Source organism: Thamnophis elegans, chromosome 2 (assembly GCF_009769535.1).
Source record: "Thamnophis elegans isolate rThaEle1 chromosome 2, rThaEle1.pri, whole genome shotgun sequence".
Taxonomy (NCBI): Eukaryota; Metazoa; Chordata; class Lepidosauria; order Squamata; family Colubridae; genus Thamnophis; species Thamnophis elegans.
This window is the reverse complement of record NC_045542.1, coordinates 173,596,684-173,621,092: the sequence shown is the minus strand read 5'-3', so window position 1 is coordinate 173,621,092 and position 24,409 is coordinate 173,596,684. Positions and strand designations below refer to the sequence as shown.

The 24,409-nt window shown below is 42.5% G+C and overlaps 2 protein-coding genes and 1 pseudogene across 2 annotated transcripts; all 3 read right to left on the bottom strand.

The window, feature by feature from the left end:
• Positions 1-1,148: 1,148 nt before the first annotated feature.
• LOC116502607 (zinc finger protein 665-like) lies at positions 1,149-8,343 on the bottom strand. The gene is made up of 7 exons (XM_032208480.1): positions 8,287-8,343; positions 7,771-7,900; positions 6,236-6,477; positions 5,774-6,016; positions 3,305-3,791; positions 1,710-1,924; positions 1,149-1,484 (listed from the first exon to the last, which is right to left on the bottom strand). The coding sequence occupies exons 1-7, from the start codon at positions 8,341-8,343 to the stop codon at positions 1,149-1,151; spliced, it is 1,710 nt and encodes a 569-aa protein (XP_032064371.1).
• A 92-nt stretch (positions 8,344-8,435) lies between these two features.
• Positions 8,436-9,339, bottom strand: LOC116502606 (zinc finger protein 446-like). The gene is made up of 2 exons (XM_032208479.1): positions 8,821-9,339; positions 8,436-8,558 (listed from the first exon to the last, which is right to left on the bottom strand). The coding sequence occupies exons 1-2, from the start codon at positions 9,136-9,138 to the stop codon at positions 8,436-8,438; spliced, it is 441 nt and encodes a 146-aa protein (XP_032064370.1). The 5' UTR covers positions 9,139-9,339.
• Positions 9,340-12,688: 3,349 nt separating this feature from the next.
• The window catches only part of LOC116502605, a 108,783-nt pseudogene continuing 97,062 nt past the window's right edge, over positions 12,689-24,409 (bottom strand).

Below are 24,409 nucleotides of genomic sequence, written 5' to 3'. Positions count from 1 at the left end.
TAGACAGCAAATGTTGCCGAAATCCCATCCACCCACCAGCTTCCACCCTTCGGCCTCTGCCTCCCAGCAATTTACCTCCTTGTAGCAAACAGCAAGGCAGCTTCAGCACAGCCTGATTTAGAAGGAGCAGCTGATTGGAGGTTGGTTCCACCTTCCAGAATACCTCCAAGCAGCTGTTCCAGGCTGTGGGGATCGCCTCCACTCATCACCATTATCACCTAACGCCACCTTCACGGGTCCCATTTCAGCCTCAAAATGTCCTGTTTTTGGCCTCCACGCACTCAATTTCTGGCCTCTGCATGCCTTATTTCTGTCCCTTTGCAGGCAGTGGGGATTGCTGCCACCACCTATCCCCGCTGCCTGGAATAGCCCAATCACGGAATACATGTAGGCCAAAAATGGGAATTATGGTGGCTTAAAATGTGCCTTGCGAAGCCAGCGATAAGTGGAAGCACTAACAGGCAGCAACGGCAATAGGCAGCAACGATCCTACGGCCTGGAACAGTTTATCGGAGATATTTCGAAAGGCACATCCTATCACCAATCAGCTGCTCCCGCTAAATCAGGCTGTGCTGAAGCTGACCATGCTGTATGCTGTTTACTGCAAGATGGTAAATTGCTGCGAGGCAGAGGCAGATTTTTTTTCTTGCCTTCCTCCCCAAAAATTGGGGGCATCTTAAACTTCGGAGCATCTTATAGTCCAAAAATATGGTAAAAATATATAGAGACATCGTGAGGCAGTGATTAGAACACAGTACTACGAACTAATTGGCCACAGCTAAGAGCTCGATCCTGAATGACTCAATGTTGATTCAGGCTTTCAGCATTCTGAGGTCACTAAAATGAGTACCAAGATTGCTGGGGACAATCTGATTTTATAAACTGCTCAGAGAGTGTTATGAAGCATTGTGGAGTGGTAGAAAAGTCTAAGTGGAATTATTATTGCTATATAGTTTCTCCCGAGCGTGAATCCTTTTGTGAGAAGATGACCATTAAGAGCAAAGCTCTTTCCACATTGCGTGTATTTATATGGCTTCTCTCCTGTGTGAATTTTGTTATGAGAAGAGTACTGCTCCGAGCAAATGTATTTCCACACTCCATGCATTTCAACGGTTTCTCCCGTGTGCATCTTTTTGTGGGTAGTAAGTCTACTGCTCAGAGCAAAGAAGATGACTATTTCGAACAAAGGTCTTTCCACACTCCATGCATTTATATGGTTTTTCCCCTGTATGGATCATCTTATGGCGAAGAAGATGACTATTTTGAACAAAGGCCTTTCCACACTCCATGCATTTAAATGACTTTTCCCCTGTGTGGATCATCTTATGGTAAAGAAGATTACTTTTTCGAGCAAAGGTCTTTCCACACTCTGTGCATTTATATGGTTTTTCACCTGTGTGGATCATCTTATGGCAAAAAAGATTACCTTTTTGAGAAAAGGACATTCCACATTCCATGCATTTATACAGTCTCTCCCCTGTGTGGATCCTCTTATGGGAAATAAGATTACGATTTCCAGATTATGTCTTTCCACACACCAAGCATTCTTTTCTGTGAATCACTTTTTGAGATGTACAGAAGTTATTTTCAAGAGAAAGAATGCATGTTTCAGTGTAATTTTCTCCATTGTATCTTCTTATAGCATCTTCTCTTTTGTTTGGGGTTATATAGTGTTTGTTTATATGTAATTTAGCTTTAATTAGCTTCACCCTTTTCCCAATATATTTTTTCCCTATTTTCTCTTGTTGGGCAAGAATTTCATGCCTCAGAGCATTAGTGGAAGATGAGCTTTCCCGATGCCAATTGTTTGGCTGGTTTCTTTCATGGCTTTCTAATTCCATTTGAATTCCAAAGTTCTCCGTTCCATCTTCAGCATTGATCACTTTGAACACTTCACAGGAATCTTGATTCTCCTGCCCACTACCTTCAAAGGAAAAGAGAAATGAAAATGATAAGATTAGAGAAAAAGATCAAACTGTAGAAAGTCAATGAATCTTCTTGTGAATTTTTCTGAAATTCCATTATGTTGTATTTTGCATGATTACAATGTTGTAATATGGACATGATTTCTGTATTCATGAGTCATGAAAGCTTTGAAAATATCTAGAAAATATCTCTTTCCTTCCAATTATCTCTATATATGCAAATCTCACTCAAAGTCAGTTTAGAGTTAAGGAATAATCAGGGGAAACATCTGAAGAGGAAAGGAGAAAACCTAAGATTTATTGGGGTGAGTTAAGAATATTTCACTGCCCAAAATCTCACCGGCGTTCAAGGGCTTTTCTGTTTGCAGAGAACACACCCCTAAACTACTTTAGTGCGAGATCACATGAGATCACTAGTGAAATATCTCATGCTAGTACTTTACCACTGTGTTCTCTACAAACTGAGGACTGAATGAGATCTGGGCAAAAGTGTTAAAAACCAAAGAGATATTTCCTGTTTGCAAAGCCTATTGCCTTGGATCTAGTGCAGGCCTCAGTTAGCAGACAACTAAACTATATAGTGCGAGATCATACAGTATCAGTAGTGCAAGATTTCACGCTACTGATCTCGCATGATCTCTCATTACTTTAGGCCTGTTTTTTGAAATATTTTATATTATAATAACAGGCAGCAACGGCAATAGGTAGCAATGATCTCCGCGGCCTGGAACAGCTTATCAGAGATATTTCGAGAGGCACATCCAATCACCAATCATCTTATTCATTTCATTTTTCATTTTATTTGGTTTTTATGCCGCCCACTCTCGAGAGACTCAGGGCGGCTTACAGATAAAAAAAGGGAGGGGGAAACATACAAAAAATTAAACACCATTAAAATTCCACAACATTCATAGCTTAGGATGGGGCTGGATAAATCAGCAGCCCCAGGCCTGCCAGAACAGCCAGGTCTTGGTCGCTTTGCGGAAGGCCGGAAGGGTGGTAAGGGTCCGGATCTCCACGGGGAGATCGTTCCATAGGGCTGGAGCAGCTACAGAGAAGGCCCTCCTCCGGGGAGTCGCCAGCCAACATTGACCGGCAGATGGAATCTGGAGGAGGCCTAGTCTATGAGATCTAATGGGTCTCTGGGAGGTAAGTGACAGGAGGCGGTCTCTCAGGTAGCCAGGTCCAATACCATGTAGGGCTTTAAAAGTAACGATTAGCACCTTGAAGCGTGTCCGGAGACCAATGGGAAGTCAGTGCAGCTCACGGAGGATAGGTGTAACGTGGGTGTACCTAGGTACGCCCCTATCGCTTATGTGGCTGCATTCTAGACTAACTGAAGTCTTCGAACACTCTTCAAGGGCAGCCCCATGTAGAGCGCTTATGGCGAAGAAGATGACTATTTCGAGCAAAGGTCTTTCCACACTCCATGCATTTATATGGCTTTTCCCCTGTGTGGATCATCTTATGGCGAAGAAGATGACTATTTCGAGCAAAGGTCTTTCCACACTCCATGCATTTATATGGCTTTTCCCCTGTGTGGATCATCTTATGGCAACGAAGGTGACTATTTCGAGAAAAGGTCTTTCCACACTCCATGCATTTATATGGCTTTTGCCCTGTGTGGATCATCTTATGGCAAAAAAGATTACTATTTCGAGCAAAGGTCTGTCCACACTCTGTGCATTTATATGGTTTTTCGCCTGTGTGGATCATCTTATGGTGAAAAAGATGACCTTTTTGAGCAAAGGTCTTTCCACACTCCATGCATTTATATGGTTTTTCGCCTGTGTGGATCATCTTATGGCAAAAAAGATGACTATTTCGAGCAAAGGTCTTTCCACACTCCATGCATTTATACGGACTCTCCCCTGTGTGGATCCTCTTATGGGAAATAAGATTACGATTTCGAGAAAATGTCTTTCCACACACCAAGCATTCTTTTCTGTGAATCGCTTTTTGAGATGTACAGAAGTTATTTTCAAGAGAAAGAATGCATGTTTCAGTGTAATTTTCTCCATTGTATCTTCTTATAGCATCTTCTCTTTTGTTTTGGGTTAAATAGTGTTTGTTTACATGTAATTTAGCTTTAATTAGCTTCACACTTTTCCCAATGTATTTTTTCCTTGTTTTCTCTTGTTGGGCAAGAAAGTCATGAAACAGAGTATTAGTGGAAGATGAGCTTTCCTGATTCCAATTGTTTGGCTGGTTTCTTTCATGGCTTTCTAATTCCATTTGAATTCCAAAGTTCTCCGTTCCATCTTCAGCATTGATCACTTTGAACACTTCACAGGAATCTTGATTCTCCTGCCCACTACCTTCAAAGGAAAAGAGAAATGAAAATGATAAGATTAGAGAAAAAGATCAAACTGTAGAAAGTCAATGAATCTTCTTCTGAATTTTTCTGAAATTCCATTATGTTGTATTTTGCATGATTACAGTGTTGTAATATGGACATGATTTCTGTATTCATGAGTCATGAAAGCTTTGAAAATATCTAGAAAATATCTCTTTCCTTCCAATTATCTCTATATATGCAAATCTCACTCAAAGTCAGTTTAGAGTTAAGGAATAATCAGGGGAAACATCTGAAGAGGAAAGGAGAAAACCTAAGATTTATTGGGGTGAGTTAAGAATATTTCACTGCCCAAAATCTCACCGGCTTTCAAGGGCTTTTCTGTTTGCAGAGAACACACCCCTAAACTACTTTAGTGCGAGATCACATGAGATCACTAGTGAAATATCTCATGCTAGTACTTTACCACTGTGTTCTCTACAAACTGAGGACTGAATGAGATCTGGGCAAAAGTGTTAAAAACCAAAGAGATATTTCCTGTTTGCAAAGCCTATTGCCTTGGATCTAGTGCAGGCCTCAGTTAGCAGACAACTAAACTATATAGTGCGAGATCATACAGTATCAGTAGTGCAAGATTTCACGCTACTGATCTCGCATGATCTCTCATTACTTTAGGCCTGTTTTTTGAAATATTTTATATTATAATAACAGGCAGCAACGGCAATAGGTAGCAATGATCTCCGCGGCCTGGAACAGCTTATCAGAGATATTTCGAGAGGCACATCCAATCACCAATCATCTTATTCATTTCATTTTTCATTTTATTTGGTTTTTATGCCGCCCACTCTCGAGAGACTCAGGGCGGCTTACAGATAAAAAAAGGGAGGGGGAAACATACAAAAAATTAAACACCATTAAAATTCCACAACATTCATAGCTTAGGATGGGGCTGGATAAATCAGCAGCCCCAGGCCTGCCAGAACAGCCAGGTCTTGGTCGCTTTGCGGAAGGCCGGAAGGGTGGTAAGGGTCTGGATCTCCACGGGGAGATCGTTCCATAGGGCTGGAGCAGCTGCAGAGAAGGCCCTCCTCCGGGGAGTCGCCAGCCAACATTGACCGGCAGATGGAATCCGGAGGAGGCCTAGTCTATGAGATCTAATGGGTCTCTGGGAGGTAAGTGACAGGAGGCGGTCTCTCAGGTAGCCAGGTCCAATACCATGTAGGGCTTTAAAAGTAACGATTAGCATCTTGAAGCGTGTCCGGAGACCAATGGGAAGTCAGTGCAGCTCACGGAGGATAGGTGTAACGTGGGTGTACCTAGGTACGCCCACTATCGCTCAGGTGGCTGCATGCTGGACTAACTGAAGTCTTCAAACACTCTTCAAGGGCAGCACCATGTAGAGCGCTTATGGCGAAGAAGATGACTATTTTGAACAAAGGTCTTTCCACACTCCATGCATTTATATGGCTTTTCCCCTGTGTGGATCATCTTATGGGAACAAAGACAACTATTTCGAGCAAAGGTCTTTCCACACTCCATGCATTGGTATGGCTTTTCCCGTGTGGATCATATTATGGCGAAGAAGATTACTATTTCGAGCAAAGGTCTTTCCACACTCCATGCATTTATATGGCTTTTCGCCTGTGTGGATCATCTTATGGTGAAAAAGATGACCTTTTTGAGCAAAGGTCTTTCCACACTCCATGCATTTATATGGTTTTTCGCCTGTGTGGATCATCTTATGGTGAAAAAGATGACTTTTTTGACCAAAGGTCTTTCCACACTCCATGCATTTATACGGACTCTCCCCTGTGTGGATCCTCTTATGGGAAATAAGATTACGATTTCGAGAAAATGTCTTTCCACACACCAAGCATTCTTTTCTGTGAATCGCTTTTTGAGATGTACAGAAGTTATTTTCAAGAGAAAGAATGCATGTTTCAGTGTAATTTTCTCCATTGTATCTTCTTATAGCATCTTCTCTTTTGTTTTGGGTTAAATAGTGTTTGTTTACATGTAATTTAGTTTTAATTAGCTTCACACTTTTCCCAATGTATTTTTTCCTTGTTTTCTCTTGTTGGGCAAGAAAGTCATGCAACAGAGTATTAATGGAAGATGAGCTTTCCTGATTCCAATTGTTTGGCTGGTTTCTTTCATGGCTTTCTAATTCCATTTGAATTCCAAAGTTCTTCGTTCCATCTTCAGCATTGATTGCTTGGAACACTTCACAGGAATCTTGATTCTCCTGCCCATTACCTTCAAAGGAAAAGAGAAATGAAAATGATAAGAAGGCTAGAGAAAAAGATCAAACTTTTCAACGAATCTTCTTCTGAATTTTTCTGAAATTCCATTATGTTGTATTTTGCATGATTACCGTGTTGTGATATGGACATGATTTCTATTTTCATGAGTCACGAAAGCTTTGGAAATCTCTAGAAAATATCTCTTTCCTTCCAATTATCTATATATATGCAAATCTCACTCAGTTTTGAGCTGAAGTCTACAAAAAGGACCCTTGCATAGGTCTTTGGAGATTCAAAAAGTTATAGGATGTAGTGAGAGCCAAATTAACAGCATCACTTGCCAATCTATTTGCTCAGTAGGCAAACCATCACGGGCCTAACAGCAGATCCGTGATGGTTTTCAGGTGAGCCGGCATGCACCAGCCTTTCAAAGGTTTTCATAATTACAGATGTCAGAGCAACCAGTCTGTAGTCATTCAGTTCTTTTATGGAGGGTTCCTTTGGCATTGGGATGATAGTAGAGCATTTGAAAATCTCTTGTGATTTAAGATGACTGTGAAGATGGGGGCCAGTTGATCAGCACAAGCTATTAAGCAAGCAGGAGTTATCTTGTCTGGTCCTGGTGCTTTTCCTTGCTTTTTCCTGTGAAATAGACCTTTCATATCATTTTCTATAGTCACCAGGGGTGCAGGGCCCAAAGGGATGGACTCAGTTGTAGGAGCTTGTCTGTTGTTGGTGCCCCTGAGATGGGGATTGTGGAGATAGGTGAGAATAGTTTGCTCTCAAACCTACAGAAAAACACATTTGGGTCATCTGCCAGTTGTCGATTTCCTTCAGCATGGAAAGATTTACTGTACCTCGTGATATTTTCAAGAGTTTTCCACATGTTTGCAGGTTCATTTGTTGAGAACGGATTCTTTAGATTTTCGTAGTAGCTTCTTTTTGCTGTTATGATCTCCCTTATCAATACATTATGCTTAACTTGAGGAGTTAAGACATCATCTTGAGGAGTTAATGACAACAATGATATAGAATCCTCTCACATGAGCTCCAGAGGACACATAAAAGCACACCTCATTCTTTTCAGCCTCCATAGATAAGTTCGAATGAAAATGGAAAAATACAGATAAGAAATGGCACAGAAAGCATCTAAGCAATTAAACTGTTTGCTTCCTTGGGGTACGAGAAGGCCAGATCCTTTACTTTTCCCTCCCAGGAGACAATATCTGATTAGTGGTTTTTAAATAAAAAACTAACTATAATCTTTCTCCTTGAACTCTCTGATTGCGGACTAGAAAACTCTTACCCAGTGAGACCACATTCCTATGATTTTCAAGCATGACTTCAGAATGGAGTACTTTTTGGTCAGGATGCAGTTGAGACCATTCCTCCTCAGAGAAATACACAGCCACCTCCTCGAAGGACACAAGACTCTCCTGAACATGGAAAAAAGAACAGAACAGTCGGATTCGCAACATCTGTTCATCTTCAACAATGATTTACACAAGGGGATAGAAGGGGAACTGATCAAATTGACAGGAATACAAACACTCCAGAAGATAAACCCGAGATATGAAATGATCAACAGCTTGAGCCCTATCTAGCTAATGAATTTCAGCAGCTAGAAATGTAAGGTTCTACATTTTGGGAAGAAAAAATAAATGCACAGGCATAGAACAGTTGATATCTAGCTAAGCAGTAGTAAATGCACATGGATTTTGGAGTCCTAGTGGAGAAATAGAAGAAGAGATCACTCTGCGCACCCACTTTACTTACTGAAGGAAAGGAAGAATACAAAACAAACAATTTCCCCCTTTCTTACTTGATTTGTAGGTTCAACCACTGTTTGAGCTCCATCGTTAAAACCAGAAAACTTCATTCTTTGTATCTCTGTAAGGGATAAATAGGAGGAGATATTCTATAGAAAACAAGAGATAGTGAAGGTAACACAGATGGATAATCTGAAATCCTTCAACTACCTCCTGAGGTGTCCTGACTTGGACCTTTCCAAGGGATCCTCCTGAGAAATGGATCCTCAGCAGTATTTGATGGATTCTGCTTTCCCGCAGGATCTCTGATCTCCACAGTGCAGCACTTCAAGTAGGAGGAAGGAAAAAAGAAGCAGAATTAATGCACATCACATGAAATAAAGTGGATTTCTCTATTTGGAAGTCAACCTCAAAGCCTCCAATAACCATCAGTGAGGTTGAGTGAGAAAACAATGGAACAATGTCCTACAGGAATTGGTGGAACATCTCCACCTATTATGAATGCCAGGGAAGTTTGGGAAGGAGGAGTGAAGAATTCAAACATATTCTTCATTCCCTTTTGAGCTCCCTAGATTAAAGTGTCTCACCTGCAACTCAACTAGCTCTTTCTTCTCCTCTGCCTGGCTTAGGAGGAAGCCTTCTGCCAGGGCCGCCGCCTGGGAGCTGGTCTCTGCTCCACACCCCCGCACCCAGCTCTCCATCTCTGGGGGAAGGATAGCCAGGAGCTGCTCCAGAACCACCAGGTCCAGCATCTGGGCTTTGGTGTGTTTTTCTGGTCTCAGCCATCGCCTACAAAAGTTGTGGAGCTTGCTGCAAAGTTCTCGGGGACCCTCAGCCTCCTGGTATTGGATGGTCCTGAAGTTGCAGGGCTGCACTTCTGAATGGAGGATGGTTTCATCCATCATGCATGCGATCCGGGATTCAACCAGGTGGAGAGCTGGACACGTGTCTCTCTCTTTTTGTCTCTCCCTGGCAAGAGCCCCCACCCACCATCACGCCTCCCATGCAAGTCTCTCCTGCAGCCTTTTCAGCACCTGCGGAGTTCCAAGGGTTAAGGAGAGCGAGCGCTGTGTTCTAGAGAGGAAAAGGCTCGAGGATGTCCCTCCGTTCGCAGCCTCCCCTGGAAAGCAGCCGAAACCTTCGCCCTCTAGTGGCCCAAAGGGGAAGGTCTTGTTCGATTTCTCACATCCCTCCTTCGCCTCCCTTTGCCCCCTCCCCCTCCCCCGGGACACGTCTGGATTTCCCGCCGCAAGAATCTCCTGTAGCCTCTCAGGATTAAGTCGAGCGAGTACACGGTCCTAGAGCGGCGGCAAGCAGTTGTGATGTCACGCTTCCTCCAACGGAGAAGCTCCTGGCGTTACCTTCTCTTGGCCGAGGGCGCCCCCTGGAGGATTCTGCCTAAAACTACAGGATTCCCCGTAAGGGCGGGAAAGACTCGGAGAGAAGCAGAAAATAAACGGGGCTTCCCCAAAGGGACTGTTTTTCCCCTCGCCTCCGAAAGGTTTCCCTGCTCCTTCATTTACAGGAATCCCCCTCTCTCTCCCGCTGAAGGCCCTAGTTTCATCAACCTCATCTGAGGTAAAATTTACCTCAGACTTCATTTCTTTCTTCTTTTCTGCCCAAGGAGTCTTTGCTGAGCCTGTGGAGCCTGCGGGAGCAAAGAACTTGGCCAAGGGCACCTTTAAGATGTTTATCATCCATCCCCATTCATCTATTATTATCTATCATTATCTATTATCTACGTGCATTTATGTATGTATTTCTCTGTCTATTGATCGATCTAGTTATCATCTCTATCAATATATAGTCTATCATCTAATATTTCTATCCATATTTGTCTATGTATCATAATTAGTTATATCTGGCTACGTGATTTTCTATCCTATCTAAACTATATCATCGAAACTAAATCAATCTATCTCCATATCCCCCTCTCTCTCCCTTCCTCCCTCTCACACAGACACATTTTAGAAAGTTCCCATCTCCCTCCCCAATGGACTTTTGGCGGTGTTTAGACAAAATGTTAAAAAAATAAAAGATAAGCATAAATATTTAAATAGGGGTGAAGATTATTAAAATTTGAAAATAAATGTTAATTAAAAGGGAGGCATGGGCCTTTGAAGCCTTAACCAACCTCCTGTCTACGCACTCCTCTAAAAGCCCCAAGTGAAATAGCAGAAAAAGGTTTACATATTTTTGAAAGACCAGAGAGCCAACACCAGTTCTTTCCCCCACCACCACTCCAGGACTGCATCTCTTAAGAAGAAATATTTCCAGTAAAAGATGCTATAGATCAGGGGTGTCAAACACAACGCCTGTGGGTTGGATCCGGCCCACAGGGTTGTCCTGTAAAATATAAGGGGGCAGCCCACGTCACTTCAGCCCAGTCTTCCCAATGCGAAGAAGGTGCCTTTGGTCCGGTCTACCCAGTGTGAAGAGGAAACGTCGGGCCAGCAAGGCTTCGGCCAGGTGTACCCAATGTGAAGAGGAGACATCAGGCCAGCATGGATTCAGCCCGGTCTACCGAATGTAAACAGGACACATACCAGCAGTTTGGGGAATGGGGTCTTGGCCCCCTCCTTCAAACCTCATCCTCCAATGAACTTGTTCCCCACCCTTTCCATTGCCAGAGCTGTTTTTGTCTACTCCTGCCACCACAACTGGGATGAGGCAGGAGACTGCAAGCAGCCCAGTGCATCTGGCTGATTGAATTCTTCCACATGCTCCTTGGAGCTTCAGCCCAGCGGTTGCGGGGACTGCACCCATCTGCGCAAAGGTATGCATGTTTCCACAACATTAGAACTATTTTGTCTTTGAGCAAGAGTTCAAGTAGCACTTTTTTCACACAACTGAATGGACAAAGTTACCATGGGACTGAGAAAAGGATAACTGCAAAATGAGTAAACAGTGTAACCAGGCAACTGTTTAGGCAAATACAATTCTGGGACCAAATGTATTACCATCAGGAAAAAGGAGGTCTTAACCCACTATTTAGTCAAATCCCATTTGGAATACTGTATCCAGTTCTGGAGACCTCACTTAAAATAAATTGACCCCTTTCTCTTTGTGACAGTCTCTCAAATACTGGAATACTGCTATCATGTCATTCCTAATCCTCCTCTCTAGACTAGCCAAACCCAACTTCTGCAAATGTTGTTCATATGTTTCAATCCTCACGCCTTTAATCATTTTCACAGCTCTTCTTTCCACTTTTTCTTAGTTTATACAACTAAGGATTGTATTAGGCTTTTTTTGGCTGCTGCGGCACACAGGTGACTCATTCTTTAGTAATCATTTGGTCTCCAAGGTCTCTTTCATCGTTACTGTTTTTGAGCCAGGTTTCATGTAATCTATTTTTCCTACCCATGTATAAAATCTTACTTTTCCCCACATTAAATTTCATTTTGTTGGACTCAAACCTTGTTTCATTTGGATCAGAAAGGCACAATGTGCATACACCCACCGTATTTTTCAGACTATAAGACACACTTTCCCTGTCCCCAAAATTGGTGGAAATATCTGTACATCCTAGACAGCAAATGTTGCCGAAATCCCATCCACCCACCAGCTTCCACCCTTCGGCCTCTGCCTCCCAGCAATTTACCTCCTTGTAGCAAACAGTAAGGCAGCTTCAGCACAGCCTGATTTAGAAGGAGCAGCTGATTGGAGGTTGGTTCCACCTTCCAGAATACCTCCAAGCAGCTGTTCCAGGCTGTGGGGATCGCCTCCACCCATCACCGCTATCACCTATTGCCACCTTCACGGGTCCCATTTCAGCCTCAGAATGTCCTGTTTTTGGCCTCCAAACACTCCATTTCTGGTCTCTGCATGCCTTATTTCTGTCCCTTTGCAGGCAGTGGGGATTGCTGCCACCACCTATCCCCGCTGCCTGGAATAGCCCAATCACGGAATACATGTAGGCCAAAAATGGGAATTATGGTGGCTTAAAATGTGCCTTGCGAAGCCAGCAATAAGTGGAAGCACTAACAGGCAGCAACGGCAATAGGCAGCAACGATCCTACGGCCTGGAACAATTTATCGGAGATATTTCGAAAGGCACATCCTATCACCAATCAGCTGCTCCCGCTAAATCAGGCTGTGCTGAAGCTGACCATGCTATATGCTGTTTACTGCAAGATGGTAAATTGCTGCGAGGCAGAGGCAGATTTTTTTTCTTGCCTTCCTCCCCAAAAATTGGGGGCATCTTAAACTTCGGAGCATCTTATAGTCCAAAAATATGGTAAAAATATATAGAGACATCGTGAGGCAGTGATTAGAACACAGTACTACGAACTAATTGGCCACAGCTAAAAGCTCGATCCTGAATGACTCAATGTTGATTCAGGCTTTCAGCATTCTGAGGTCAGTAAAATGAGTACCAAGATTGCTGGGGATAATCTGATTTTATAAACTGCTCAGAGAGTGTTATGAAGCATTGTGGAGTGATAGATAAGTCTAAAAGGAATTGTTATTGCTATATAGTTTCTCCCGAGCGTGAATCCTTTTGTGAGAAGATGACCATTCAGAGCAAAGCTCTTTCCACATTGCGTGTATTTATATGGCTTCTCTCCTGTGTGAATTTTGTTATGAGAAGAGTACTGCTCCGAGCAAATGTATTTCCCCACTCCATGCATTTCAACGGTTTCCCCCCTGTGTGCATCTTTTTGTGGGTAGTAAGTCTACTGCTCAGAGCAAAGAAGATGACTATTTCGAACAAAGGTCTTTCCACACTCCATGCATTTATATGGTTTTTCCCCTGTATGGATCATCTTATGGCGAAGAAGATGACTATTTTGAACAAAGGCCTTTCCACACTCCATGCATTTAAATGACTTTTCCCCTGTGTGGATCATCTTATGGTAAAGAAGATTACTTTTTCGAGCAAAGGTCTGTCCACACTCTGTGCATTTATATGGTTTTTCACCTGTGTGGATCATCTTATGGCAAAAAAGATTACCTTTTTGAGAAAAGGACATTCCACATTCCATGCATTTATACAGTCTCTCCCCTGTGTGGATCCTCTTATGGGAAATAAGATTACGATTTCGAGATTATGTCTTTCCACACACCAAGCATTCTTTTCTGTGAATCACTTTTTGAGATGTACAGAAGTTATTTTCAAGAGAAAGAATGCATGTTTCAGTGTAATTTTCTCCATTGTATCTTCTTATAGCATCTTCTCTTTTGTTTTGGGTTATATAGTGTTTGTTTATATGTAATTTAGCTTTAATTAGCTTCACCCTTTTCCCAATATATTTTTTCCCTATTTTCTCTTGTTGGGCAAGAATTTCATGCCTCAGAGCATTAGTGGAAGATGAGCTTTCCCGATGCCAATTGTTTGGCTGGTTTCTTTCATGGCTTTCTAATTCCATTTGAATTCCAAAGTTCTCCGTTCCATCTTCAGCATTGATCACTTTGAATACTTCACAGGAATCTTGATTCTCCTGCCCACTACCTTCAAAGGAAAAGAGAAATGAAAATGATAAGATTAGAGAAAAAGATCAAACTGTAGAAAGTCAATGAATCTTCTTGTGAATTTTTCTGAAATTCCATTATGTTGTATTTTGCATGATTACAATGTTGTAATATGGACATGATTTCTGTATTCATGAGTCATGAAAGCTTTGAAAATATCTAGAAAATATCTCTTTCCTTCCAATTATCTCTATATATGCAAATCTCACTCAAAGTCAGTTTAGAGTTAAGGAATAATCAGGGGAAACATCTGAAGAGGAAAGGAGAAAACCTAAGATTTATTGGGGTGAGTTAAGAATATTTCACTGCCCAAAATCTCACCGGCTTTCAAGGGCTTTTCTGTTTGCAGAGAACACACCCCTAAACTACTTTAGTGCGAGATCACATGAGATCACTAGTGAAATATCTCATGCTAGTACTTTACCACTGTGTTCTCTACAAACTGAGGACTGAATGAGATCTGGGCAAAAGTGTTAAAAACCAAAGAGATATTTCCTGTTTGCAAAGCCTATTGCCTTGGATCTAGTGCAGGCCTCAGTTAGCAGACAACTAAACTATATAGTGCGAGATCATACAGTATCAGTAGTGCAAGATTTCACGCTACTGATCTCGCATGATCTCTCATTACTTTAGGCCTGTTTTTTGAAATATTTTATATTATAATAACAGGCAGCAACGGCAATAGGTAGCAATGATCTCCGCGGCCTGGAACAGCTTATCGGAGATATTTCGAGAGGCACATCCAATCACCAATCATCTTATTCATTTCATTTTTCATTTTATTTGGTTTTTATGCCGCCCACTCTCGAGAGACTCAGGGCGGCTTACAGATAAAAAAAGGGAGGGGGAAACATACAAAAAGTTAAACACCATTAAAATTCCACAACATTCATAGCTTAGGATGGGGCTGGATAAATCAGCAGCCCCAGGCCTGCCAGAACAGCCAGGTCTTGGTCGCTTTGCGGAAGGCCGGAAGGGTGGTAAGGGTCCGGATCTCCACGGGGAGATCGTTCCATAGGGCTGGAGCAGCTACAGAGAAGGCCCTCCTCCGGGGAGTCGCCAGCCAACATTGACCGGCAGATGGAATCTGGAGGAGGCCTAGTCTATGAGATCTAATGGGTCTCTGGGAGGTAAGTGACAGGAGGCGGTCTCTCAGGTAGCCAGGTCCAATACCATGTAGGGCTTTAAAAGTAACGATTAGCACCTTGAAGCGTGTCCGGAGACCAATGGGAAGTCAGTGCAGCTCACGGAGGATAGGTGTAACGTGGGTGTACCTAGGTACGGCCCCTATCGCTTATGTGGCTGCATTCTAGACTAACTGAAGTCTTCGAACACTCTTCAAGGGCAGCCCCATGTAGAGCGCTTATGGCGAAGAAGATGACTATTTCGAGCAAAGGTCTTTCCACACTCCATGCATTTATATGGCTTTTCCCGTGTGGATCATCTTATGGCGAAGAAGATGACTATTTCGAGCAAAGGTCTTTCCACACTCCATGCATTTATATGGCTTTTCCCCTGTGTGGATCATCTTATGGCAACGAAGGTGACTATTTCGAGAAAAGGTCTTTCCACACTCCATGCATTTATATGGCTTTTGCCCTGTGTGGATCATCTTATGGCAAAAAAGATTACTATTTCGAGCAAAGGTCTGTCCACACTCTGTGCATTTATATGGTTTTTCGCCTGTGTGGATCATCTTATGGTGAAAAAGATGACCTTTTTGAGCAAAGGTCTTTCCACACTCCATGCATTTATATGGTTTTTCGCCTGTGTGGATCATCTTATGGCAAAAAAGATGACTATTTCGAGCAAAGGTCTTTCCACACTCCATGCATTTATACGGACTCTCCCCTGTGTGGATCCTCTTATGGGAAATAAGATTACGATTTCGAGAAAATGTCTTTCCACACACCAAGCATTCTTTTCTGTGAATCGCTTTTTGAGATGTACAGAAGTTATTTTCAAGAGAAAGAATGCATGTTTCAGTGTAATTTTCTCCATTGTATCTTCTTATAGCATCTTCTCTTTTGTTTTGGGTTAAATAGTGTTTGTTTACATGTAATTTAGCTTTAATTAGCTTCACACTTTTCCCAATGTATTTTTTCCTTGTTTTCTCTTGTTGGGCAAGAAAGTCATAAAACAGAGTATTAGTGGAAGATGAGCTTTCCTGATTCCAATTGTTTGGCTGGTTTCTTTCATGGCTTTCTAATTCCATTTGAATTCCAAAGTTCTCTGTTCCATCTTCAGCATTGATCACTTGGAACACTTCACAGGAATCTTGATTCTCCTGCCCATTACCTTCAAAGGAAAAGAGAAATGAAAATGATAAGAAGGCTAGAGAAAAAGATCAAACTTTTCAACGAATCTTCTTCTGAATTTTTCTGAAATTCCATTATGTTGTATTTTGCGTGATTGCAGTGTTGTGATATGGACATGATTTCTATTTTCATGAGTCACGAAAGCTTTGGAAATCTCTAGAAAATATCTCTTTCCTTCCAATTATCTATATATATGCAAATCTCACTCAGTTTTGAGCTGAAGTCTACAAAAAGGACCCTTGCATAGGTCTTTGGAGATTCAAAAAGTTATAGGATGTAGTGAGAGCCAAATTAACAGCATCACTTGCCAATCTATTTGCTCAGTAGGCAAACCATCACGGGCCTAACAGCAGATCCGTGATGGTTTTCAGGTGAGCCGGCATGCACCAGCCTTTCAAAGGTTTTCATAATTACAGATGTCAGAGCAACCAGTCTGTAGTCATTCAGTTCTTTTATGGAGGGTTCCTTTGGCATTGGGATGATAGTAGAGCATTTGAAAATCTCTTGTGATTTAAGATGACTGTGAAGATGGGGGCCAGTTGATCAGCACAAGCTATTAAGCAAGCAGGAGTTATCTTGTCTGGTCCTGGTGCTTTTCCTTGCTTTTTCCTGTGAAATAGACCTTTCATATCATTTTCTATAGTCACCAGGGGTGCAGGGCCCAAAGGGATGGACTCAGTTGTAGGAGCTTGTCTGTTGTTGGTGCCCCTGAGATGGGGATTGTGGAGATAGGTGAGAATAGTTTGCTCTCAAACCTACAGAAAAACACATTTGGGTCATCTGCCAGTTGTCGATTTCCTTCAGCATGGAAAGATTTACTGTACCTCGTGATATTTTCAAGAGTTTTCCACATGTTTGCAGGTTCATTTGTTGAGAACGGATTCTTTAGATTTTCAATGTAGCTTCTTTTTGCTGTTATGATCTCCCTTATCAATACATTATGCTTAACTTGAGGAGTTAAGACATCATCTTGAGGAGTTAATGACAACAATGATATAGAATCCTCTCACATGAGCTCCAGAGGACACATAAAAGCACACCTCATTCTTTTCAGCCTCCATAGATAAGTTCGAATAAAAATGGAAAAATACAGATAAGAAATGGCACAGAAAGCATCTAAGCAATTAAGCTGTTTGCTTCCTTGGAGTACGAGAAGGCCAGATCCTTTACTTTTCCCTCCCAGGAGACAATATCTGATTAGTGGTTTTTAAATAAAAACTAACTATAATCTTTCTCCTTGAACTCTCTGATTGGGGACTAGAAAACTCTTACCCAGTGAGACCACATTCCTATGATTTTCAAGCATGACTTCAGAATGGAGTACTTTTTGGTCAGGATGCAGTTGAGACCATTCCTCCTCAGAGAAATACACAGCCACCTCCTCGAAGGACACAAGACTCTCCTGAACATGGAAAAAAGAACAGAACAGTTGGATTCGCAACATCTGTTCATCTTCAACAATGATTTACACAAGGGGATAGAAGGGGAACTCATCAAATTGACAGGAATACAAACACTCCAGAAGATAAACCCGAGATATGAAATGATCAACAGCTTGAGCCCTATCTAGCTAATGAATTTCAGCAGCTAGAAATGTAAGGTTCTACATTTTGGAAAGAAAAAATAAATGCACAGGCATAGAACAGATGATATCTAGCTAAGCAGTAATAAATGCAACATGGATTTTGGAGTCCTAGTGGAGAAATAGAAGAAGAGAGCACTCTGCACACCCACTTTACTTACTGAAAGAAAGGAAGAATACAAAACAAACAATTTCCCCCTTTCTTACTTGATTTGGAGGTTCAACCACTGTTTGAGCTCCATCGTTAAAACCAGAAAAATTCATTCTTTGTATCTCTGTAAGGGATAAAAGCTTAATTAACAAAATAGGAGGAGATATTCTATAGAAAACAAGAGATAGTGAAGGTAAGACAGATGGATAATATGAAATCCCTCAACTACCTCCTGAGGTGTCCTGACTTTGTTCTTTCCAAGGGATCCTCCTGAAAAATGGATCCTGAGCAGGATTTGATGGATTCTTCTTTCCCGCAGGATCTCTGATCTCCACAGTGCAGCACTTCAAGTAGGAGGAAGGAAAAAAGAAGCAGAATTAATGCACATCACATGAAATAAAGTGGATGTCTCTATTTGGAAGTCAACCTCAAAGCCTCCAATATCCATCAGTGACGTTGAGTGAGAAAACAATGGAACAATGTCCTACAGGAATTGGTGGAACATCTCCACCTATTATGAATGCCAGGGAAGTTTGGGAAGGAGGAGTGAAGAATTCAAACATATTTTTCATTCCCTTTTGAGCTCCCTAGACTAATGTGTCTCACCTGCAACTTAACCTGCTCTTTCTTCTCCTCTGCCTGGCTTAGGAGGAAGCCTTCTGCCAGGGCCGCCGCCTGGGAGCTGGTCTCTGCTCCACACTCCCGCACCCAGCTCTCCATCTCTGGGGGCAGGATAGCCAGGAGCTGCTCCAGAACCACCAGGTCCAGCATCTGGGCTTTGGTGTGCTTTTCTGGTCTCAGCCATCGCCTACAAAAGTTGTGGAGCTTGCTGCAAAGTCCTCGGGGACCCTCAGCCTCCTGGTATTGGATGCTCCTGAAGTTGCAGGGCTGAACTTCTGAATGGAGGATGGTTTCATCCATCATGCATGCGATCCGGGACTGAACCCGGAGGAGGGCTGGGCACGTGTTTCTCTTTCTCCACGGCCTCTCTTCGCATGGGAAGAGTCCCCACACAACATCAGGTCTCGATGCCTCCCTTGCAAATCTCTCCTGCAGCCTTTTCAGCACCTGCGGAGTTCCAAGGGTTAAGGAGAGCGAGCGCTGTGTTCTAGAGAGGAAAAGGCTCGAGGATGTCCCTCCGTTCACAGCCTCCTCTGGAAAGCAGCCGAAACCTTCGCCCTCTAGTGGCCCAAAGGGGAAGCTCCTGTTCCTTTCTCACATCCCTCCTTCGGATCCCTTTGCACGGGAACGTCTGGATTTCGCGCCGCCAGAATCTCCCGTTGCTTCTCAGGATTAAGGCGAGCGAGTTTGTGATGTCACGCCTCCTCCAATGGGGAAGCGAGCGGCGTTACCTTCTCTTGGCCGAGGCCGCCCCCTGGAGGATTCTGCCTAAAATTATAGGATTCCCCGTAAGGGCGGGAAAGACTCGGAGAGAAGCAGAAAATAAACGGGGCTTCCCCAAAGGACCGTTTTTCCCCCCGCATCCGAAAGGTTTCCCTGCTCCTTCATTTACAGGAATCCCCCTCTCTCTCCCGCTGAAGGCCCTAGTTTCATCAACCTCATCTGAGGTAAAATTTACCTCAGACTTCATTTCTTTGAATCTTTTCTGCCCAAGGAGTCTTCTTTGCTGAGCCTGTGGAGCCTGCTGGAGCAAAGAACTTGGCCAAGGGCACCTTTAAGATGTTTATCATCCATCCCCATTCATCTATTATTATCTATCATTATCTATTATCTATGTGCATTTATGTATGTATTTCTCTGTCTTGATCGATCTAGTTAGCATCTCTATCAATCTATAGTCTATCATCTAATATTTCTATCCATATTTGTCTATGTATCATAATTAGTTATATCTGGCTACGTGATTTTCCATCCTATCTAAACTATATCATCGAAACTAAATCAATCTATCTCCATATCCCCCCCCCTCTCTCTCCCTTCCTCCCTCTCACACAGACACATTTTAGAAAGTTCCCATCTCCCTCCCCAATGGACTTTTGGCGGTGTTTAGACAAAATGTTAAAAAAATAAAAGATAAGCATAAATATTTAAATAGGGGTAAAGATTATTAAAATTTGAAAATAAATGTTAATTAAAAGGGAGGCATGGGCCTTTGAAGCCTTAACCAACCTCCTGTCTACGCACTCCTCTAAAAGCCCCAAGTGAAATAGCAGAAAAAGGTTTACATATTTTTGAAAGACCAGAGAGCCAACACCAGTTCTTTCCCCCACCACCACTCCAGGACTGCATCTCTTAAGAAGAAATATTTCCAGTAAAAGATGCTATAGATCAGGGGTGTCAAACACAATGCCTGTGGGTTGGATCCGGCCCACAGGGTTGTCCTGTAAAATATAAGGGGGCAGCCCACGTCACTTCAGCCCAGTCTTCCCAATGCGAAGAAGGTGCCTTTGGTCCGGTCTACCCAGTGTGAAGAGGAAACGTCGGGCCAGCAAGGCTTCGGCCAGGTGTACCCAATGTGAAGAGAAGACATCAGGCCAGCATGGATTCAGCCCGGTCTACCGAATGTAAACAGGACACATACCAGCAGTTTGGGGAATGGGGTCTTGGCCCCCTCCTTCAAACCTCATCCTCCAATGAACTTGTTCCCCACCCTTTCCATTGCCAGAGCTGTTTTTGTCTACTCCTGCCACCACAACTGGGATGAGGCAGGAGACTGCAAGCAGCCCAGTGCATCTGGCTGATTGAATTCTTCCACATGCTCCTTGGAGCTTCAGCCCAGCGGTTGCGGGGACTGCACCCATCTGCGCAAAGGTATGCATGTTTCCACAACATTAGAACTATTTTGTCTTTGAGCAAGAGTTCAAGTAGCACTTTTTTCACACAACTGAATGGACAAAGTTACCATGGGACTGAGAAAAGGATAACTGCAAAATGAGTAAACAGTGTAACCAGGCAACTGTTTAGGCAAATACAATTCTGGGACCAAATGTATTACCATCAGGAAAAAGGAGGTCTTAACCCACTATTTAGTCAAATCCCATTTGGAATACTGTATCCAGTTCTGGAGACCTCACTTAAAATAAATTGACCCCTTTCTCTTTGTGACAGTCTCTCAAATACTGGAATACTGCTATCATGTCATTCCTAATCCTCCTCTCTAGACTAGCCAAACCCAACTTCTGCAAATGTTGTTCATATGTTTCAATCCTCATGCCTTTAATCATTTTCACAGCTCTTTTAGGCTTTTTTGGCTGCTGCGGCACACAGGTGACTCATTCTTAGGTAATAATTTGGTCTCCAAGGTCTCTTTCATCGTTACTGTTTTTGAGCCAGGTTTCATGTAATCTATTTTTCCTACCCATGTATAAAATCTTACTTTTCCCCACATTAAATTTCATTTTGTTGGACTCAACCTTGTTTCATTTGGATCAGAAAGGCACAATGTGCATACACCCACCGTATTTTTCAGACTATAAGACACACTTTTCCTGTCCCCAAAATTGGGGGAAATGTCTGTACATCATAGAGAGCAAATGTTGCCGAAATCCCATCTACCCACCAGCTTCCACCCTTCGGCCTCTGCCTCCCAGCAATTTACCTCGCAGCAAACAGCAAGGCAGCTTCAGCACAGCCTGATTTAGCAGGAGCAGCTGATTGGAGGTGGGTTCTACCTTCCAGAATACCTCCAATCAGCTGTTCCAGGCTGTGGGGATCGCCTCCACTCATCACCATTATCACCTAACGCCACCTTCACGGGTCCCATTTCAGCCTCAAAATGTCCTGTTTTTGGCCTCCACGCACTCAATTTCTGGCCTCTGCATGCCTTATTTCTGTCCCTTTGCAGGCAGTGGGGATTGCTGCCACCACCTATCCCCACTGCCTGGAATAGCCCAATCACGGAATACATGTAGGCCAAAAATGGGACTTATGGTGGCTTAAAATGTGCCTTGCGAAGCCAGCGATAAGTGGAAGCACTAACAGGCAGCAACAGCAATAGGCAGCAACGATCCCTACGGCCTATCGGAGATATTTCGAAAGGCAACTTCGAAAGGCAACTGCGAGGCAGAGGCAGACTTTTTTGGTGTCTTCCTCCAACATTGGGAGCATCATATACTTCGGAGACTGTTATAGTCCAAAAAATACGGTAAAAATATATAGAGACATCGTGAGGCAGTGGTTAGAATACAGTACTACAAGCTAATGGCCACAGCTAAGAGCACGATCCTGAATGATTCATGATTGATTCAGGCTTTCAGCATTCTGAGGTCAATAAAATGAGTACCAAGATTGCTGGAGATAATCTGCTGACTTTGTAAACTGCTCAGAGAGTGTTATAAAGCATTGTGGAGTGATAGAAGTCTAAAAGGAATTGTTATTGCTAAATAGTTTCTCCCGAGAGTGAATCCTTTTGTGAGAAGATGACCATTCAGAGCAAAGCTCTTTCCCCATTGCGTGTATTTATATGGCTTCTCTCCTGTGTGAATTTTGTTATGAGAAGAGTAGTGCTCCGAGCAAATGTATTTCCACACTCCATGCATTTAAACGGTTCCTCCCCTGTGTGCATCTTTTTGTGGGTAGTAAGTCTACTGCTCAGAGCAAAAGTATTTCCACATGCCATGAATTTAAATGGCTATCCCCCTGTGTGGGTCATCTTATGGCGAAGAAGAGTTCCATTTCGAGCAAAGGTCTTTCCACACTCCATGCATTTAAATGGTTTTTCCCCTGTGTGGATCATCTTATGGCGAAGAAGATTACTATTTTGAGCAAAGGTCTTTCCACACTCCATGCATTTATATGGCTTTTCCCCTGTGTGGATCATCTTATGGCAAAAAAGATGACTATTTTGAGCAAAGGTCTTTCCACACTCTGTGCATTTATACGGACTCTCCCCTGTGTGGATCCTCTTATGGGAAATAAGATTACGATTTTGAGCAAAGGTCTTTCCACACTCCGTGCATTTATATGGTTTTTCACCTGTGTGGATCATCTTATGGCGAAAAAGATGACCTTTTTGAGCAAAGGTCTTTCCACACTCTGTGCATTTATATGGTTTTTCGCCTCTGTGGATCATCTTATGGCGAAAAAGATGACTATTTCGAGCAAAGGTCTTTCCACACTCTGTGCATTTATATGGTTTTTCTCCTGTGTGGATCATCTTATGGCGAAAAAGATGACCTTTTTGAGCAAACGTCTTTCCACACTCCATGCATTTATACGGACTCTCCCCTGTGTGGATCCTCTTATGGGAAATAAGATTACGATTTCGAGAAAATGTCTTTCCACACACCAAGCATTCTTTTCTGTGAATCGCTTTTTGAGATGTACAGAAGTTATTTTCAAGAGAAAGAATGCATGTTCCAGTATAATTTTCTCCATTGTATCTTCTTATAGCATCTTCTGTTTTGTTTTGGGTTAAATAGTGTTTGTTTACATGTAATTTAGCTTTAATTAGCTTCACACTTTTCCCAATGTATTTTTTCCTTGTTTTCTCTTGTTGGGCAAGAAAGTCATGCAACAGAGTATTAGTGGAAGATGAGCTTTCCTGATTCCAATAGTTTGGCTGGTTTCTTTCAAGGCTTTCTAATTCCATTTGAATTCCAAAGTTCTCTGTTCCATCTTCAGCATTGATCACTTGGAACACTTCACAGGAATCTTGATTCTCCTGCCCATTACCTTCAAAGGAAAAGAGAAATGAAAATGATAAGAAGGCTAGAGAAAAAGATCAAACTTTTCAACGAATCTTCTTCTGAATTTTTCTGAAATTCCATTATGTTGTATTTTGCGTGATTACAGTGTTGTGATATGGACATGATTTCTATTTTCATGAGTCACGAAAGCTTTGGAAATATCTAGAAAATATCTCTTTCCTTCCAATTATCTCTATATATGCAAATCTCACTCAGTCAGTTTTGAGTTGAAGTCTACAAAAAGGACCTTTGCATAGGTCTTTGGAGATTCAAAAAGTTGTAGGATGTAGTGAGAGCCATATTAACAGCATCACTTGCCAATCTATTTGCTCAGTGGGCAAACTATCATGGGTCTAACAGCAGATCCGTGATGGTTTTCAGGTGAGCCGGCACGCACCAGCCTTTCAAAGGTTTTCATAATTACAGATGTCAGAGCAACCAGTCTGTAGTCATTCAGTTCATTTATGGAGGGTTCCTTCAGCATTGGGATGATAGTAGAGCATTTGAACATCTCTGGTGATTTATTAAAGATACTGGTGAAGATGGGGGCCAGTTGATCAGCACAAGCTATTAAGCAAGCAGGAGTTATCTTGTCTGGTCCTGGTGCTTTTCCTTGCTTTTTCCTGTGAAATAGACCTTTCATATCATTTTCTATATTCACCAGGGGTGCAGGGCCCAAAGGGATGGACTCAGTTGTAGAGGCTTGTCTTTTGTTGATGTGTCTGAGATGGGGATTGTGGAGATAGGTGAGAGTAGTTTGCTCTCAAACCTACAGAAAAACACATTTGAGTCATCTGCCAGTTGTCGATTTCCTTCAGCATGGAAAGGTTTGCTGTACCTCGTGATATTTTCAAGAGTTTTCCACATGATTGCAGGTTCATTTGTTGAGAACGGATTCCTTAGATTTTCAGTGTAGCTTCTTTTTGCTGTTCTGATCTCCCTTATTAATACATTATGCTTAACTTGAGGAGTTAAGACGTCAACTTGAGGAGTTAATGACAA